This window comes from Parus major, chromosome 7 (assembly GCF_001522545.3).
Source record: "Parus major isolate Abel chromosome 7, Parus_major1.1, whole genome shotgun sequence".
In the NCBI taxonomy this organism is placed as follows: Eukaryota; Metazoa; Chordata; class Aves; order Passeriformes; family Paridae; genus Parus; species Parus major.
Window position 1 is genome coordinate 30,806,101 of NC_031776.1, and position 21,205 is coordinate 30,827,305.

Sequence of the window (21,205 nt, forward strand, 5' to 3'; positions counted from 1 at the left end):
GGCAACAATAAAGAGGAGGTATGCTAGAAGAGGAATTTGGGGACAACAAGGAAAATACAAAGGGCTTTGCCTTTCCCAATTCCATCTAATGGAGTCACAAGGCACCCGTGTGACATACTACCAGGCTGCTGAGGACACCTGAATCTCAGAATCTCTCTTCCAATTTGTTCTGAAATAATAGCTGGGAGTGGACAAAAAAAGTACTCCAAAGTTTCTAATTAAATGTATGGATGGCACTCTTAGATCTAGTTACACATATTTGACTCAATGGAGAGCTTCACATACACAGAGCTGTAACACCCCAGTACAGCAAATGGATGTGTGCACTGAAACTCGACAGGTGACACAACCTGTAAATGCCACCTGTAGCAGAAGATATTGCTTTACACCTGGGTGATGACAGTATGATGGATTTATATGTACAAAATTTTGAAATATGGCAATATTTCTTTCCCTCAACACATTTCCTTCAACACTTTCACACCAATATGGGTTAATCAGCCACAGAACTTCAGCTGCCACATGTTGGCACTAATTCACTGACCTCAAACCAGTGCTGGAAGACTGATTTCAGCTGTCTGTAACATCCCACCCTACTCACCCCTGGCTGAAGAGAAGGGAGAGAGTATCACCACACCACACAGCCAGAATTTCTCCTCCAATTTAAGTCCTTATGGGTGCTTCAATATGCACATGGACTAATTATAGCACAAAACACTTTGGATGGTGTCACACACACAATATTTCCTATGTCATTAGCAAATGTCTCTCTCTCTACTCTCCCCTTACTCAAAAGGAAGGGTAAGAATTAGACATAGTGCCTAACCTTGGCTATAAATCAAATCCAAATTTCCACTAGGTGGGACTGGAAGCCAGAAATATCTGGTTCCTTGTTTCCATCCACACAGCACATCACAGTCACCCCAGAGAAGTGAAAGTTTCTACCTTGATACATTTAGTAAAGGCTAAAACTACTCCATTACATCAGTGAGAACATTTAGGGGAAAATATTACTGATTTCCCATACTAAGCAATGTCCTTATGCAAAATTCACAACTGCTAGCATTTCCCTTAGCTTTCAGTACCCAGTTTCTGTGAACATTTTCTCCAAATAAATATTGACAGTCTGTGGTCGATTGTTTGGATCACAGCAGTACATTTTAGCTGCAGGATTTAGGTTGGAGTCTGTTTTGGGGCTGTGTATGCCTAGAACTAATAACAGAGGTTTAGGCCCTGGGACTGAACACACTTCTGAGCCTATAAAACCTTTCAGATTTTGTCTGTCTCCAGGTGTATTACATAAAGTTGAGTTCATACCAAACCTTCCTTCTCTGCCCACAAGCTAGAAAGAGTTTTAAAGTGTTGGGAGCATGACCTGACGTGCTGAGTGTGTGCAAGCCCAGAGAGCAGGTTTTGTTGCAGGCTGAATAACCTGAAAACAGTCACATCTCAGTTTCAGAGCCCTGAGCTGCATGGCCTGAACAGGTACATCTTAAAGAGCTCTTAGGATCTTGAGCAGCTCAGAATCTGGGAGAGAATTCACTATTCTTCACTACTTTTATTTCTCTCCAATTAATCATATTTTTCAAAACAAATGGTTGTAATTCATCAGCATAAGAAATGGTGCCAAGAAAAGGACAGACATCTTTTTAAACATTCTCTGCACGTTTCTTCAGTGGCCAGCTGACATTACCTGAGACGTGCCTTGTAGCTAAGGCCTGAGGGGGAAGAGCAGAGTCCTTAAAAGGGTGGAAACCTGGGAAGGTGGGACTGCTCTGCTGACCCCAATAAAGAACACAGCAGGTGATTGGAGAGCATCAGTGGATAGACTGAAGCCTGCTGAGTCCGTGTTCAATGCATTAGCACGTCAGTGGGATTTATACTGTGGGGGAAATAGAAGCCCAGACCACAATTTTAGCATAAGGTGAAGGAAACTACATAGTTGTAATAATATGTAAAATTCAAGTAATGGGGTTAGCACAAGTGTGGCATTGCAGGCAAAAGGGCTTTGGGGTCCCAAAGTCACTACCTCTCAAAGAGATGGCACAGGTTTCCTTGGATCTCTCAGATTTGCCTGTTTCAGTATTTACAGATTGTCATGCTAAATATACCTGACTTGGGCACTTCTATCCTCGTACACAACTCTTCCATGTCTATGAGCATGTTCTTGTCAGGGATCTATAATAGAGCTCTAAAAACTCCCTGTTCATCTCAGTCATCCTTTGAAAATATTAACTAAAAATAAATCTAGAATATAATCTCCAATGAATTTAAGTCTTAGGTAGAGCAAAAGCAATTGTTTTACAGTTTATGGCATTTATGCTTCTCTTTCAGCAGATATTAGCTTATAGATTCACTATGGTGAACACATTTTTGTTGATATCCTGATAAACATTTCTGACACAGGACCTGAGCTACTTACAGCCGTCATATACTAAGTATGAAGCAACACAAAATGATCTCACAGAAACTGAGTAGTATTTTAATAACAAATTTGTTATAATTGTCTGGATTCCTTCCTTGTGCAAATTCAATGAATTCAGGGACTTTTTCCTCCTATATGATGACAAGTTTCTACCTAGGATGTTATAAAATCCCTCCAGTACTTTTTTTCTGGAAAATCCAAATAATCACAAAATGCTGTTGATGAAGATATAAACAGCTTTAAAATGTGTATAATTGTGAGTATTGCCTCTTAAAAACTAAATTTTTATGACAAGATATATTCAGTAAATGCAGTAAATATTCACTCTTACCACAAGACTGCTGTCCAGAGAAAGCCTTTTCCCAAATTCCCTTTTCTGTAGCTGTCTTTTTTTCTCCATTGTTGAGGTTATTTGTTTTCCTTTTGATCGACTAGAAATGTCAGGCTGCTTTCAGCATCACTGGAAAAAAAAAAAGTAAAATATTTAAATGCTTATTTCAATATCCTACTTAACTGTTACTGTCTTTCATCATTAACTTTGTAATAACCCAACAGCTAATAACTTTGTGTTTCTAGTAGGCTGTGTTCCAGGAAGAGATTTTCTGTGCCAAAAAATCTAAACTCTCCAAACAGAAATATTACCAATTTGTTTGGGTCGCTTCTCAAAGGAAGAAGAAAAAAAATCTGCTACAACTGTCTTTAGCAATACACCCATGTTTCCATAGTCTTTTGAACTGGGCTGGGAGCAGAATTTGCAGAGCCAATGAATTACCTGAGGCTGGGCAGGGGGAGGGAAACAGTTTGTTTCACATTAATTGCACTCCTCAGTAAGCCCCACTTGTTGGCACATCTGTGTTTCTACTGAAACGTACAAAATTTGAACCTAATCCTGAAGAGTTCTAAAAGCTTTCAACTCCCATTATCCTTAACGAGAGACAAATGCCCTCAGCACTTGCCTTAAGTTTTTAAGGTCAAAGATTCTGCTGTAATAATCAGACAGTCCCACTGCCTGTACAGAGCAGCCAGGGAATTCAGCCCATAAAGCTACCACAGAGGGAATTAAGCTTTCCAGTTTTGTAAGGTTTGGTAATTCTTGGCCAGTGGTTTCAACTAAAGCCAAGCCACAGATTACAAGTAACAGCTACCAGCTCTCTTCCTAAATGTTCTTGTGGCTATGTGCATCTGAAAGTTTCAGCTTCTATTTTAAGATATTTATTATTTGTGATACAGGAATATGGGCAAAGTTAATGAATTTATTCAGAATTCACAGAAAGTAGTATAATGATAACAGAAATCAGAATTAAGGCAGATATAGATATGCACAGAAGTTTTCTCTTGTATCTGTATTTACCGTGTTGCAGGCCCCAAAAAACAAGACATGGCAAAAGAAGATCTGTGTGTTTCTGATCCTTTTTGTTGTTGTGAAGATCACCTCGGGTCACAAGCACCCAGGTGATGCACAAATACCTCTGCTGTAGGGTAGCACAGCTGGCATTCCCAAAAGCAGTCTTGGACATGCCCTGCAGACACATTTGCATGCCCGTGGATAGACTTGACTTCTCACGCACCTGTGACCGATCCCATCTGTCGCTGTGGGGATATCAGGCGGATAAAACCTTCCCAGCTCTTTCCTCAAGCTGACCCCAAATGCTCTGCCACGAGGGCACACAGGAGCCTGAACGTGGGCCAAGCACAGGCTGCCTGCAAGGGGAGCAGGATGCCCCAGGCACAGCTGCTGGAATCCAGCAGGGTTCAGAGGCACTCTGGGCATCACACTGGGACTGCTCCTCTAAAGCACTTCCCAAGGGGAGCAGCAAGTGCTCCAGCTACCAAACCCTGCAGTGGTGAATCCAGCCTTCTATTGAACAGCACCTGCTGGTTCCTACTCTTCTTTTGTACTTCTGGGTTATACTCACACAACACCAGAGTTCAGGCTGGTTTTTTTTTCTCCCAAACAGATTAAAGGTAACTCTCTGTATATTCATCTAAGGAACTCACAATGAGAACATGTACCTACAATGGTAAGAATATCTATTATTGCACCATGCTAATTGCTGCCTTGTGGGCTTTTCTTACCTGTAAGTCCTTGCTTGCTTATTGCATAGTTCCAACCCTAAAACTACACATGCTATTTAATTCAGCTGATAAAGAATCTCAGAGGTGTGATATCACATAATTCCTATTGTTCCCTGATTAACGAGCAAAAGAAACACTGCAATAGATTTAAACAAACAGAGTTGCAATGTATTACACTGTTTGTGTGATTGTGCCAGAAATCAGCACATGACCTTATGTAATCATTATATCATTCTCCTGAGCATGCATCATGCCTGGAGAGCATGACTTCCACCAAGGGAGCCCTTGCTGAGCACAGAACCACTCAGGAATGAGCTAGTGAGAGCTACAGCTGGAGCCAGAAATCCCCATGGAAGGGCAATAGGAGTTAAGTGCCTGTCTGCAGGTATTTGGTGGAACCACCCCGAATTCTAGTTTAGCAGTAAAAGCAGGAAGGATTATTGTTAATTATTCCGACAGTTTATGTGCTGCCCTGGGCACTTGAAGTGGATTTACTGTAGCCATACCTAGAAGAGCACAAGGACCTGCTCATGTACTGGTGCAGCAGTTCCAGACCTGCTGGCTCCACTCCTTCCCACACCATGGAGCTCCCAGCTCTGCACATTACCTTTAGCAGGCTGTCACACATCTCTCTGAAGAGTTAACCACCTAAGGTTAAACACACAACGTTTTGAATCACAGGTAATTATCAGACAAGATAATACAATACATCACCTGCACCAACATATGTTGATGCCTCAAAGTACCCATCTCAGGAGGCCTTTAAAGAAAAACAATCATCAGAGTGAAGCACTTAAGAAAAACAGAACAAGTTTCCATCTTGGAATGGGAATTTTTGTGCATCATACTGCTTGTCACAAAGAAAAAAATTACCCTTCTGAGTAAATCTCTCTTCCTCTGAGACCAAACAGACTAACAAAAACTCAAAATGGAGCTAACATCTCCATTGGGAAGCTCATCAGAGGAGAACATCTGTCCAGATGGAACAGTCTTAGAACACCAAAGTGCTGAGGACCGGCTTTCCCAATCATCAGAAATACTATTTTTGTGTTACCAAGAAACAGACTGTAGAAATTTACCTGCCTTCCCTGACCAATTTGCTTGTCAATGTTTACAGCAAAGACCCCAGTGATCAACACTCAGACCCTGATGATGCCATTTACCTTGGTGAAACTGTGAACCACTGCAAAGTCACATCTGATTTATGGTGTCTTCACCCATTCTGCACTCACACACATATTTCCAAATCTTTGGGGGCTCATCTTCTAGCTCTTTGTGCTCCAGGAAATGTTTCTGCTGAAGTACTCTTCCCCAAGGGACAAGAGTTCATCTATATTGAGCATATGGGGGCAGGCACTCTGTTTGGAGCACTCAGCCATAAAGGCTGTATCCCCAAGAAGTGTATGGGTCTCAGCCTAAGAGAATGCAGGTGCCAGATGTTTGCCCAAAGTATTCTCAGGTTTGCACTGAGCTCAGGGCAGAAGGTTTTGTATGGACACAGAAAAAACTCTCAGAGGAAGACCCAAGTGTGATCTTGCTTCAATAGGGTATTACCCTCACTGCTCAGGAAGCCAGCAAGCCAGAGGCATCAGCTTGATTATATATCCTAAAGTGCAGTTATTTGTATTACTCAGTACAAGAATGTTCATTATTGCAGGAGATGGCTTGAAAAGTATGCCCTGGAGAAACGATGTGATTAACATAGAAAAGAACTCTCTAAAATCTATGCAAGAAATTTCTTGGATTATAATACCCTCTTCATTTCTAGCAGTAACAAAGGATGATTGATGTATATTGCTTTAGCTGATGAAAACCTACAACATCGTATTCCTTGGACAGGCATCCAAGATATTTTCAGGCAGTTTGAAACTGCAGTCACATTTCAACAGAGTTATGCCAACATATGCCAGCTGGGAACTAGCACACAGTATATCTGTTTGGTAACTGGAAATGGACTGTATTTATTTTTCTCTTACCAACATATATAAATTTAACAGTTATGACACATGACAACAATGACAGCTCTGCAAACCAGCATACTTTTGTTTAAATTCTGGGTAGATACAATGCAGCCTCCCCGCTCCTGGCTTTGCACAACTTAATGTTGCCAGAAGGCAAAACACCCGTGGGGCAACAAGGTATTCCTTCTCAGCAGCCAGCTTGTCTTCCCCAGGTGTTAACAAGAGGAGAGGATTTGTGGTTTGTGGGAATCTAACTACTGGGTAACAGAATGAGGCCAGAGTTATACAGTGATCACCTTTAAATGCTTTTTCTACTCTGTTAGCCCTGCTTCTTGACAGCCAGACTTTAAGATGAGAGAAAACAACCCGAACTGGTATTATCCCTCAGCAAAGAGAGGAGGAGGGAAGCAATATCACTGGCATAGGTCAGGAAGCAGCAATGAGAAAGTAAAAATTGTCATCAATGCAAATGTTAGTTAGAATGAGCAGGTGACCTAAAGGTGAAAGATTTTATATCTCATTACCAATCTGTGGAGTGATTCAGTTTCCTAGGAACCTAATTGAATTGAGTGTGTCATTTTGCAGCTGGGTTTCTTCTGCCAGCTCTGGTGTTAACACCACTGTTCATACACCAGCTTTTGTTGCAGTCTTTGCAGGGCAGGAATAGTAAGTACAGTTTATCAGAGCCTCCCAGAACTGGAAGAAAAAAAAAGGATTCCAGTATTAGAGTGTTGATGTTTTTTAACAGATCAATGTCCAGCTCTATAAAATCACTACATTTACCTTGTTAGGCATAGGCCAGTAAAAATATACTAGGCTTATACTAATGAATTTTATTATTTCACTTGGTTTTTGGGAGGTTGGGTTTTCTCTTCCCCTAACAGCAGAGTATTCAAACCATTCAGCCTAGTCATTAAAAGGCAACCATGAAAATTATTTCAGTTCCTCACCCTTATCTCTCCCCATCATGGTATTTAGCTCAGTCATGACTTTAAGTGACAAAGCAATAAAATAATTCCTAAATTCTCCCTTGAGTTGGTGTTTCAAAATTCAACACTTGGGAAATAGAAAACTGCAAAAACATCAGCATTTCTGCAACCTGGCACTTAGCTAAATGCTTTTTGTTTTGCCCCAGTGTATTTCACAGCAGCACCGTGGACAGGCCCTGCCTAATGCCAAATACTGCCAGGTATTTGCTGAGGCTGGTCAGCAGTTCATTAGCACTAATGTACATGTCATGCACTCACACCCACTGGATTAGGTTGCTATTTAGATTAGCAAACTGCATTTTTGCAGACAGGGAAGGAGAATGTGCCATGTGGCAGCATTAATGAGTTAATTAAATTAGAAAAATTCCAATGCAAGAAGCTAAAATGCTTAGATGAGTAGAATATTATGGGAATTACAAGACAGCAAACACAGCACTGCTGTACCATTCTGCCTATGTACCTAGATATTGACTGGCTTTGGGAAGTTGTATTAAAAAATATATCAAGTGGTTCTGAAATATCTGGGCAAAATAATATTCCTTTCTATTTCTCTTTTTTTGTTGTTGTTTTCCTGTGGAATAATTAATTTTCATACACCACAAATTTCTTACACTCTCTGAAGCTGTTACAAAGATTACTGGAACTGTTCAGGCAGTGCCCAGAGTCAACTGTGCCCTGCAAGGTATTTTAGCCCCTAAAAAACTCCCTAATCCAGTGGTCCTAGAGCTCTGACTGAAAACTTTCCAGCAGTCATAGTATCATAGAATGGCTTGGGTTGAAATGGACCTTAAAGATCATCTTGTTCCGAGCCCCACACCATGTTTAGGGATGCCACCCAACCAGACCAAGTTGCTTCAAGCCCCATCCAACCTGGACCCAAACACTGTCAGGGACGGGGCATCCACAGCTTATCCAGACAACCTGTGCCTCACCACCCTCTGAGAGTAAAGAATTTCTGACACCCAACCCAAACATTTCCTCTTTTAAAATTGTTCCACCTTGTCCTACCACTATCTGCCCATCATATACCAGGCCATGATAAAGTAGCTCCCCAAAGAAGTGTGGGAAGGGCCAGAGCTAGACAAGGAACCTGCTCATCTTTCACCCTTCCTTGGAAAGGTGTTGGACTAGATGATCTCCACAGGTCCCTTCCAACCCTAACTATTCCATGATTCTTTGACTTTTCTGTGATTTTAAGGAAGTTCAGTGACACTGACACGTGGCAGTCTACACAAAAGGATGACTCGTTTGAGAGCCAAATGCTGTGAATCTCTCCTGCCCTTATCCCTCCCATCCCTCAGAAGGGAATCAGTAGAGCACATAATCTTATGCAATTTCTCACTGGTGATCATTTTCCAGCAAAGAGACTCTCAGTAGAACATTCTAGAAACACATGTGAAAGAAAGAATCCCAGCCTTCCACCCTGTTTCAGCCACAGTTTTCAAAACATATTTATGCTTTCTTCATGCAAACTAATCTTCCGTTTATTCAGCAAACTAAACAACCAGTAAAGCTTTCTATAGCACTTCTCCTAGGATTTAAACAAGTTAAGATTAAGGGCTTAAATCCAGCAAACCTATCAGTGTGCTCAAAATAATACCAGGAATTTCAATACATCAGAAAATAAAGAATATGGCATTAAAGATGTTATTACTACGACAGCTGTCAAGATGAATTGCATGAGAAGCATTTAAAAGATTTATATCTCAGTATCTCACCAGGTTAATTAAATGGATGCATGCATTCTTTTAAGAGGATAAGGTAGGTTGCAGTGACATAAAATGAGAGGGCACAAGATTATATTCTTTCAGCATTAACAAGAATGGGTTGAACCGATATCATTTCCGTATTCTGTAATAAGCATGATTCATCCATTGCCATTTTCAGCTCTCATTTTCTTTCTGGCAGAAAAAAAAAAAGACTATGAACATTTATAGACTAACATAATCAAAGCTTTAACCTTTTCAATGTTTTCTATTTGGATTGGCTGTCCATTTTTATCATAGGATTTCAGGGCTGTGCCTCAGGGAGGAGAGGAATCGCCAGTAAATTACACCAAAGAATGTTGAAAGGTCAAAGGATTACCTTCCCCTGTTTGCTTTTATGGGACGTATGAAGCATTCATATCATGCAATAAAATTATCAAGACAAAAATGATGAAAGATAAGCAGACAGAATGCATGAATCTGTAGTCAGGACAGCATGGGAAGAAAAAGGATATATTATAGGGTTATCATCAATAAAAAACAGATTATGACAATGGTGTTTCTGTATCCTTAGCTTCTGCACTGAAATCAAATCCTTCAGAACACTGTAAGAGCTGTAACCAGGAAAGAGATATCCAAGCATGACTGAGGCTATTCAGGCTAAAGGAAACATTAGATCCAAAGCTCCCATGTCTTGGCTCAGTTTCTAACCACCTATAATTATATATTACATATTACCAAATACTATTAGAAATTATGTGAGATAGATTATTATGTGGTAAACATGGACTCCTTTAGTCACTGAGCCTCTTTCAGCAATGCAAGGCTGTTAACCTGCAAAAGGAATGTTCTGAACACAGCAGCAGCTGCCTCTGGGGGTTTCAACACACATTTGTCTCCCTTGGGAACCACAGCTGAGCTTAGTCAGAAATAGTCAGTTCCAGCCACCTGCAGAAGCTGAACTCCAGGACCTGAGGAAACGTCACTGTTACTGTTCACAGACCTACAGGGTGATGTGATGATTTCAAGGCTCAAAAGCAAATGCCCCATTTATATCCCAATAAAGACACCTCTGGCATCAACTAGAAGCAACCTCTAATCTAGTACATCATTAGTAGGGCTAGTTATTCCTCATGGCAAAGTGGCTGGCTGGCAGCAGAGACCCAACAAAAAAAATCTCAAACACTGAATTACAGATCTTCTTCAGAGGCAATGACATTGAGTTCATCTAATATGTTCCCATATTCAGAAAAACAAATGCAATTAAATTCAGAATCTGGATCAGTTTGAGAGACAACTAACTGAAGGAAAAAAATTAAAACATATATTCAAGTTTTCTATGTTTTGCTCAGTTTGATTTGTGTTTTGTTCTCATATTTCTTTCATCAGTATAAATCAAGGCACTACTCAAGAAAGTCCAAGAATTTCAGACCTACATGTAAGATCTGTATCAGGGTCTCTGTTGCAAGCAATGGTGGCTTGCCAATTCAGCTTTTGAAACTGGAACTAGGAGCTTTTGAAATGTGCCTAAAGATCCCTCATTCTCTTAGGCAGATGCATTTCAGTCAGCATCTCTTCTGCCTGCCCATCTGTTGTAATCACAGTCCAGAGGGACCACTAAAAATCATCGGTTCATTGTGTGCACTCCACCCCTCCCACCTGCACTGCTAAAAGAGATGATGACGTCTGCCATGGCCACAGCATCCCAAATAAATGCAACCCCTTTTGGTCCTCCCTGCCAGCAGAGATTAAAGGAATGAAAGATCATTTATTTACTGTGGTATTCCAGCTCAGTGGATATGAGGAATTATTAAACCATCTTCACATAGTGTTCAGACATCTGGTTTTACTCCTCAGAGCACTGGGTAACACTTCAAAATGCTCACATGGCTCAAAGGAAAACTCCCAAAAGAAAGTAAGTACTGTAAAAATGTTTCCTTAGTTACTAGTAACACGTTCAGCATCCAGCTCTGTGCATCATTAGATAACCAAAGTCATTTGCATCAGAGGGAAATGTCAGTGTCTAGGCTGGAGAATTTGTTCCTAATGAATCTGGGGCTTTGTGGGTTGTAACACGGTGCCTCACATTTCACCTTGCTGTACAGACACTCCCAGTGGGCCAGGGGCTGTCCTTACATTACAGGCAGTAACCTCATGATGAGGGTATTAGCTCAATAAAAGCCCAGAAAAAAAAGGCTGAATCAAGCTCATAATCCCATTCTGTGCTGTGAAAAATAAGGGAAGATAAGGTACAGTGAAATATATTCCATCCCTCCATGACCTGGGAAGAGGGCAGCTGAGAAAGGGCTCCACTCCTCTGTTTGCATAATGTGAAAATAGCTCCTCCACCCCACCATAACTAAAGTCCACCCTGGGGAAGAACAAGAGGGGAAAACCAGCAGTGATCTCTTCCAGGCAAACCAGAACTGAGCCCCCGGTTTGAAGGGATAGACGAGCAGGGAGCAAAGCAAGAACACAGTCTCAGTCAGCTGAGCAGCTCCAGGTGCTTCCCACACAGAACAGCATGCACATTTCTGTCAGAAAAAACTCATGTATTACTATTTTTCTGTGCAAATGCCTTCAGAGTTCTGTAAAACTGTGCAGTTAGGGCAGCTACCAGTCCTTGGACTCTGCAGTCACCTCTGTTCACTCTGTTCACAGACAAGACAAACAAGAGATGTGGCAGCAGAGCAAAATTTGGAGGAACCAGAACTAATCTAGCTCCTATAAAAATGGGCACTGAAATCCTTCAGCTGTTCCCCAATTTTTTCAGCCTTTACAGAAGTTAGAAGTCTACTCTCACTTCTGCTGACCTAACATCCTCTAAGGATAACCTGAAAGGATTCAGCTCCAACTCTCATGCCCACTTCAGCAGTGTCTGTACTTCATGGTCACAGCAGAAAGGTGACAGGGTACAACTCAGCTCCACCACCTTCAGTTTTTTGTGGGATGTATTCCCTATACATTGATGAGCATACATAAAGGAAAACTCCAGGGAGATATCCCAGCCAATAGAAGTTCACTTTATTCTTACACAGCAGAGCATGTAGGACTGTGGGATATCAAGACCATAAATTTGAAAGGAATTGATACACATTGATTAAACCCCACCTTCAGCTTATGGCTAAGAAAACTATCATGGAAACACTAAAAATGAATGATGTTCTCTCTTCATGCATATTTTCTTAATGGTGCCAGAGAACTGCACAGTGTTGGCATACCAAACAGCCCTCCACCTCTTATCCCTGCAATTCTAGAAAAATCTCATCTCTTTTGCTGAATTCAGCCAAAAGGATAGAGACAAACTTTGTGGAATTCATACAGTTGCAGCAAAGATGATTAAAGTATTGACTCAGTGGGGAACAATTAACCAGTTCCTTCATAGCAGCTTTAAACAATGACAAAGAGAAGACTAAAGTGTCAAGGCATGAGCATCCACACAAGTTTGAGGGACATATCCTAACACTAGAGACAGTGAGAAATTGATTAGGTTTATTGACAGCAGGCTGAAAAGAAATAAAGAGGGGGAAATGATGCCGAGTAGCTGAAGAAATCATCTAAAGTGAAATCCAATGCAGAGAATCATATGAAAAAATAAGGCAGGATGAAGTACAAAAAAATACTGAATGTGAGAATGCTGCCAGAAATGAGATGTCCAGCAACCCTGATGAGGAAGAAAAGAGTCTGCTCTGCCTTTCCTCTCAGCATCTCTGTACTTTGCTGTAGTTCATCCACATTAGAGACAATTAAAGGCTTTTGCTTTTGAAAAAATGTTACTCCATCCTTCCTCCCCATGCCATCAGCTGCTGGCAGTGCTTATTCCAGTTCCTCTGTGTGAAGGCTGCTTGTCACACACTGATTTCTAATTTCTCCATCTGCCAGAAATGTAATAAAAATGCAAATTTAAAAAAATAATAATGAATTTCCTACTTAAAAGGTTCATAGCTCTTCTATGTTTTATGCCATTCTCTCAGTCTTTAGCTCACCTGCCCTCAGTTCTACCAAGTAAATGTCAGTGAACATATAGACTGCCATCACAGATAATAATCCAACACTTTGGGATTATGGATACAGTACTATCCAGAAAATATTAGAAAGAAAGGAGCTATACTATTAGAATTCTTTAGTCTATCTCTCAAGCACCAGTCCATTTTGAATGCAAAGTAAAAAGAGTTCAATTACAAAAGAAAAAAACAAAAAACAAAACCACTGGCAATTCATAAGTCAGTTATTCAATAAAATCTGAAAGATGTCTTTGCTTGTAGAAACAACAGTTGGGTTGGCACAGAATTTTTCATCCATTTTTGTCCATAGAATTCATGTAAAGACTCAAAGAGGATAATTTTTACCTAGATTATTTCTTGGAAGTAATGCTATGCAGATTTAAATAAAGCCTTTAACTGTATAGTTTATGCACCTCTCCAGATTTGCAATAACCAAAGTTATTCAATATTACTATTTAGCTCAAAATTCAGCTGGGAAATAAAAAGTATTATTAATATAGAAAGGAAAAGTGTTAGTACACTTACATGTTTTAAATGATCCACTGTGAATATGAAAGCGTATTTCAAGACTAAATAAAACCTTTAAAAGTTAGGATTTTTCTAAATAAAATTTATTAATTCAGGGTTATTGGAATAAAACAGTTTTGAACATAAGCAAGGAAAAAAAAAATCTATTTGGTTCATTTCAGGTAAACCCTAAGTGTTTGCCCATATTTTGAGTTGGAGATTAGGTTGATTCACTGACTTCTCCTGTCTCAGTTTCTTCACTGCCCTGTGAAGGCAGTAATATATAAGTGTCATTTACTGAATAAATCCTCTTTGTCAAAGGCTTTAATAGTGAAACTTTCTATTAGAGCTTCTTCTCTGTGTCATTACTCTTCTCTATCTACCAGATGTGCACATCACTATAAACTCAAACAGAGGAATAATCTTCTCTCCAAACTCTGTACTGTGCAGTGGAAGACACTCAGTTTTCATTCACGTCTTTGCTGTCCTGTCAAAATTAATTTGATGGGAGAAATTCAGCTAGAACTGAATTAAAACCAGCAAAGAAAAGAATCTGCCTCCAACAGCAGCTATGTAGGTGAGACGGATATCCCCTACTCACTCCACAGATTTAAACCATCCTCCCTGCAGGGGAAACTAGGAAGCATTAAAGCAGCATTAAAAAAAAATAATTAGAGCAGCCCCCCTTCCCTTTTTTTTTATAGTGGGGGAATTAAGCAGGTTGATGCAGTCTTGAGTGCTGTTCACCTCTGATTTTCCTTGTTAGCTCACAGAAGTATTACCTGCAGCTACTAGAGAGAAGAGAAACTCAACGGGACTGCAGGAAAGGGAAAAGAAAAGGAGCCAGGTGGGGCCTTCATGGGGCTTCTTGCCCAAGGGTGTGCCCTAAACACACAAAGTTTCACATCCTTCCCCCTTTCTTGGATGAGGATCCTGGGAGTTAAATCTCCACCACGTCCAAGCTGAGCAAGGTAGGAGCTAAAGGGATCTATCCCCAGCTGGTGCTGGTAAAGCCAGAGACCTCAGGAGGGTCTCAGTTATGCTTCCCAGAGTTATAAACTCTTGAACTCTGCATCCAAGCTCAGAATCCTCAGGGACACATAGATCCAAACCTGGAATTCAGGTAGGGAGGAATAAGTAAAACAGGTACAGCATAACTTGTTTTCACACAGACAGCACCAGTGGGTAAAAGTGAGATTTCAGTGCTTTGCTGGGGAGACAGGACCCATCAATAAGATTTGCTCCCTTCCATGAACAAGGAAAACCCTTGTTTTTTTGTGGTGCACTGCATGTGGCTGTGTACTTTACAAACCATTCTGCTCCCAGGACTGCACCCAAAACTTTCATCTGGGTGATAAATTCTTAGTAATGTCTTAAATTAAAGCTTTTTCCTGTGACAGGAGAATTTTCAAGTAATCAAAAAGAAAAGCAATTCGCTTGATTAAAGATAAATTGGTAAATATAAATGACAGAACTGGTTTCCCATGAACATTTGGATGCATTCCTAATCAATAACACCAGGACAGAGCTGTAGTTTAAAGGAAGGAATTTACTAGTTTTAGGAAAGCACATCATTAAATCCTAGACAAGTCTACAGATTCTCAAGCAGAGAGACAAGGAGAATGGCCAACCCGAGGCCTAGGCTACCTTTGTCAGTCATTAGGTGATCTCTTTCATTTACTGCTGTAGCCTCAAAATATAGATGAAGATCTTGGTCTCAAAATTTAGAGCTAACAGCCAGTGACATAACACAGAGCTGTTTATTAAAATGTTACGCCAGGTTTCACTTTAGTGCTTTCCTTCATAGCAGCAGATGTTGAAAATCCTTAATGACTTAGCTGAACTTGTAATATTTTCTAAGTGTTTCTCATATGTAACTGCAAAGAGAACCTGGGCCTTTTACCTCTAGTATAATATGGGGATTAAACAGGTCTAATTATTGATAATTAGAATTTTAGCATGGATTAGTGTTTCAAACTCAGATGAGGTTGATATTGAATAAAAGCGACTTCTATCAGCTGGCTGCTCAGTGACCTCTAAGAAATATTACAAGTTGGTAGTGGACAGGTGTCTATATGATTAAAATACACTTTGCAAGAACAGTTGGCACCCTGGAATTTTCTTATTACTAATCTATAATCTGCTCCCTCCAGCTCATAAATTCCAAGTATTCAGGGGCATTGAGATGTCATTTAAAAACAAGGAGGATACAGTGTTCATTGCTAATCTTGCAAACAAAGTACCTCTGTTTCTAGAGCAGTTTTGACTCCCATGCTCTTGTACACTGCAAAGATTATCAATCACACTATTAAAACTCATTAATTATACGTTAGGTACCAACATTAAAAACCAAATAAAAACCTATGGTGCTGTAGGTTCTCTGTCAAAATGTCACAGCCAGCACCATGTATGGTGTTCACTGTAAAGACAAAAATACACACAGCACCAACAAAGTAGAATCATATAGGGAGTCCTACATATGCATGAACCAACATTAATTGAATCAATATTCCCAGACACCCACAGAGAACTCAAGTATTTTTGGTAGTAAAAACTGCCAAAATGTTTTTGGCAGGAGAAGGTGGGCCCAACCTCAAAACGAGGTGGTTCTCTGGCTAGGAATCAAGGAAACAGCTTTGTGTTTGAGTAGGATTTAGGGGATGGGATGGGGAAACATCACCATACTTGATGGCTTTTGAATAACCAAGCCCATAATACAAGCCTCAAGCCTTTAACCTGCTTCTCTTTAACCCATTCAAAGATTTTGTCTGAGAATATGTGAGAAAAATATTTTCCATTCATTTTCTTTCTTGTTACACCAATTTGGACTGAAGAGAGGCAGAGCCCTTCAGGCTTAGGCCTCGTGGCAGATGCAGCTTCATAGAAATGAGAGACTTCCCAAAATTATCAGGGAAGTTTTTGTGGACTTATCATTTACTCAAATCTGTGTCAATGACAGAAAATAGGAAAACCTTGTACAGAATCTAAACAGGGAAGGACACTTCGGTAGAATCAATCCCCAGCAGTTTAAATACACTTGGCAAGGTGTTTTCCCTCTTAGAAAAGGAACATTGTTTGGTCTGGCCCTGTTCAAGATGCTATAATGTTTATAAGAATATAAAACAACAGTTGCTAAGCTTGCACTGTTGTGCTGTAGGGGAAGGACCATGGATCCATCCAGGAACAGAGCCCCAACCTCAACATGGGAACAAAACACAGACAAGATTAATTAGCTCAAGAAAGGTAATCTTAATTTTGTGGAAAAAAGTGAGGGATAAACCACATTAAAAAAACCAAAAAAGTTTTATAATGGTTCTACTAGCAAAGTCCTACTAGAAATTTCCTCCTAGGAATTTTGTTAAATTGATTTTCTCAGCCACTAATTTCCTCCACAGGTAGTAATCGAAATATAGGGACAAAACCACTGCTAAGCAACTCTCAGCATTTACCCCTCCAGTATCCAGTTTAAATCCACGAAAATGAGTCTGCATTTTACATATCTTTTAGATGGAGTGGTTAAAAGGAAGAGTAAGAACAAGAATGTGTGCAATCAAAGCAGGTATTCATGCACCTGTTTTAAACACATTTCTATCACATTTTCCAGCAGAATAGCAATAAAATAACCTGCTCAAACTGAACCACAATCACAAAAAGTTAAAAACTGAAGACAGCACTGTTAACAAATTGCAGATGCATGAGACTCATCCAGAAAGACCTCACAAATCAGCAATGAGAGGAAGAGAGAGCAAATCATGCAGAAACTATTTAATCAATGAGTAAAGACAATTATAACATCTGTTAATCTTTTGTGTAGGTTATAATTAGATGCTGTGGAGGAGTAGCCTTTAAGGGGGAGGCAGTGAATCCTTTAACATCTGCTAGAAGGGCAAACACTGTGCAATAAATGACTTTAAATGCAATCAGCAAAATGAGAGCTGAGCAGAGTTCACAAAAGACCTGTATAAAAGATTGAGGATAACAAAATATTTTGCCAAAGGTCAACTCCTGCAGCACTAGAGCCTGAATAATGAGTTCTAGTTTATAGGCCACATCAAAAACAAACGTGATTGTACCTCTGAAAAACAATTCTTTCCTCATTTGTGTCATTATAGCAAAAGTACATGCTGCTGCTGTATATCACGTCAGCTTAATGACTTATTAGGGCTCTATCTATCAACCTTGAACAATTTAGAATAAACAGGTAGGTGCAATGTATTTTAAAGGCCAAAATTCAGTCTGATTAGACTGACACAGAACTGCATCATACTGTAAAAGTGATGTGATTCTGATTTCAAATAATTAATCATTCAATAGCTTCTAAAAGATCTAATTATTTTCTCATTTTGCCGTTGAAAACAACCATATGCTTTAAGCTGTTCCTCACTGAAAACGTGAGTCCAAGAGGGAGGTATTTTATCCAGTTTAACATGGCCCTCTACTGGCAAAATAACCCCCCAAAATCTTACCACTCTAGCATTTTGTCAGATCATTTCAGAGCAGCAGAAAAGATCCTACATTTTACAGCAGTTACACCAAATCTTAGAAGATAGAGTAGATCAGAGATTTAGGACTTTGCATAAATTAAGTCATCACTTAATCTCTCCAGAATCCCCTTGAGGAGAGCATTACTTCCTTTCACCCACCAGATGCAGCTCTGGCCATCAGCAGAGCACTGAAGAAACAAGCCAAGTGCTCATATCTAGAGGAGTAAGTAATTTTAGAAACAAATGCAGTCCTACTTGTGTCAAGTTGTGCTGTGCTCCTCAAGGATTGCCACTGACTCCCCACAGGATTGATGCACACATGTGATTTCAGTTTGCACAATTAGCTAATACTTAGTATAGGCAAAACGAGCATAATAGATCCCAGCTGCCAAAAGGACACTGTTTGAAATACAAATGCTAACTCCCATCAAAAGCAACTCCACTGCAAAAGAATTCCTGCTTCCTTCTTTTCCCCGCCATTGCTGAAAATCCTCAGTTGTGATTCAATACAGCTTCAATCAAAGTGAAGCAGACAATGAAATTCGGCTCTGTTGTTGCATGTGGTAATTAACTCTTCCTATTTGTATTATGTTTGAGCAACAAAGAAACAAAAGGATACGGTAAAGTATTGAATTTAACAATTTAGATAACGATGAATTATAATAATCAATTAGTATTGTCAAAGAAAATAATTTGTGACATGTATTTGATTCTGTCCAGACCTATTGTGTGCACACACTGTCCAAGGCTGGTTTGGCTCTGGAAAACAAATAGATTTGTCCTGTGGAAAGCTTATCAAACATACAGTTTAACACTGGCATTTGTTCTTGCTGCATGTCAATATTAATAGTCCACATTTCAGCAACATAATTTTTATCCACTGCTTTATAATCCAACCCGCTTTTCAGGGTCTGCATCATTCATAGCCCATAGACAATGTCACAGCCCGTTTCCAGAAGCCATTGCTGCTGTACAAACCCCGTTTATCTGATCCACCTGAATGCCAAGCAATGGGCACATAAAAGATTTCCCAGAGTTTTTCACATAATAGCTATCTAACTTTTCATCCTGAAAACATCATGACTAATTCACATAACCATCAAGGAAAACCTAACGTAATTCAGGTTCCTGCATGCTGCACGAGTCCTATCAGCAGACAGTACAGAACAGAGCATTACAAGTGTTAATGGCTCATGTTCTATTTACATTGTACATTTATCCTCTTTTAGTAATAAAACAGCATATTACATGCTTTAACTTCTGAAGGTATTCTGGCAGCTTTGGCATTTCTTCAGCATAACTGCAGTCCTGCCAGGAGCTGAACACGTGCAGAGCCACACACGAGCTGCAGAGCATCCTGCTACATTTGGCCCTGGCTGCACTGTGCTGAGCTCCTCAGCCAGCTGAGCTTCCCTCTGACACCTTTGTTCTGCATCTTTTATCCCAACCCCAATCCCACTTGTCAGACGATTACAGGCTGGAGTCTGCTCTTATTCCATTTCTTTTCAGATGGCGAGAAAGCCCAAAGAATTGACATTCTCTTGGCAATTGTCCCTTTCAATGCCATCCCAGAATATTATCAGATTATACTCTGTGTCCATGGGCAGATTTCTCTGGAAAAATCCAACCAGGGCATCCCTTGGCTGAAAAGTGAGCTCAATCTATATCCTAATTTGCTACATTGGTACATAAGAAAGAAAATGTAAATGTGAGAAGGAAAATGCAAAAGAGGAAAATGAAAATTGGATGCCCACAGGCTCATCAGGTTTTGAGTGTCTGCTTCTGCTTTTAAGGGAATTAGCTGAAGATTAGCTCATGACTAAAGTGGAATTGTACCCTCCTGCTCTACATTTACTGGGGCAGGAATTCTACTTCCATAAATCTAAGCCTCCTAAACACTTATACACAATTCATGTACAAAAACAATACCATAGGAACCCATGAAGTTTTCTTTAAAAGCTGTAAAATTCACATTTTTCAGATTAGAATTTGCATTTAAAATTAAGGTGAGAAGGATAAATGGAACATGAGTAGGGCTTTTTTATTCCCATGTTGTTCTAACTGTTCTGAAGATTTCAAAGCCATTTATTTGCCAACAACACCTGAAACGTGTAAATTATCAGTTCATAATAGCAGATCACCTTTATTGGCCATAAGGTGACAGAGGGAAGGAAAGACTGGCTTTCAGGGGTCAGTGATAGGGACCAAACCTGTTCCATCTCCCCAAAGGAAGGCTTCTATCAAAACTCTCTGCTCTTCACTCCTGCTTTTGGTGAAAGCTTCTGAGCCACAAAAATGTCTTTTAAAGACCATATAAACCTTTTAAATAGCATTTCCCAAAAATGAGGATGAACACCTGAGGAATAAAAATACGCTCTTATTTACACACCCATTTGAAACACCAAAAGCCTTTGCCATTCCCATGGTATTAATGCAGAGCTAAATTTAGGTTGGTTCCCCCCACCCCTCAGGAGAATATGCTTCCATTGCAAAGACAGAACAACAGCTCCTGAACTGAACAGTATTTTGACCTGCCAAGCCACATTATAGCATCAAAAAAGAAGAGCTGGACAGTTTTGATCTGCTGTAGAAACAGGGTCACTTGAGAGGGGCATCTGCAGTTGTAGCCCTTTTGACCTTAATAAGAAGCCCCAAAAAATCTGTTGCTGAGTGGGACTGAGAGGCCTTGTAAACAAAGTCAGTAGCAAGGAAAGCAAACCAAAATAAATAGTGTTGATAATTCATGAGGAACCCTCTGATTCCTACCTGATTGATTTCTACTGACTTACCCTCATACACTTGCCAATCATAATTTTCTGATTTTAACTCTCAGAAATGTGCTTTGTCTTCACAAAGATCATTAAACAGAGGTAAACAGTAATAAAAAGTTCCTCATACACAGTACTGTGATTATGTTACATCCTAGAAGAAGCCACTACAACTGAAATTACAGTAATTTAGAATGGGCTTCTGGTGAAAGACTGAAATGAGAAGCAAGAGACCTGGGGTTTGTTACTTGCTTTTGAAGTGGGTAAACTAAATTTTAATAAACC

At 39.9% G+C, this 21,205-nt stretch overlaps 1 protein-coding gene across 1 annotated transcript in view; it reads right to left on the reverse strand.

Annotated features, from left to right (window-relative positions):
* The window catches only part of NCKAP5 (NCK associated protein 5), a 347,069-nt gene that overhangs the window by 323,818 nt on the left and 2,046 nt on the right, over positions 1-21,205 (reverse strand). Inside the window, exon 2 of the mRNA XM_033516045.1 lies at positions 2,757-2,885. Coding sequence (XP_033371936.1) covers positions 2,757-2,825 — 69 coding nt within the window. The 5' untranslated portion in view covers positions 2,826-2,885. The remainder of the gene's footprint in view (positions 1-2,756; positions 2,886-21,205) is intronic.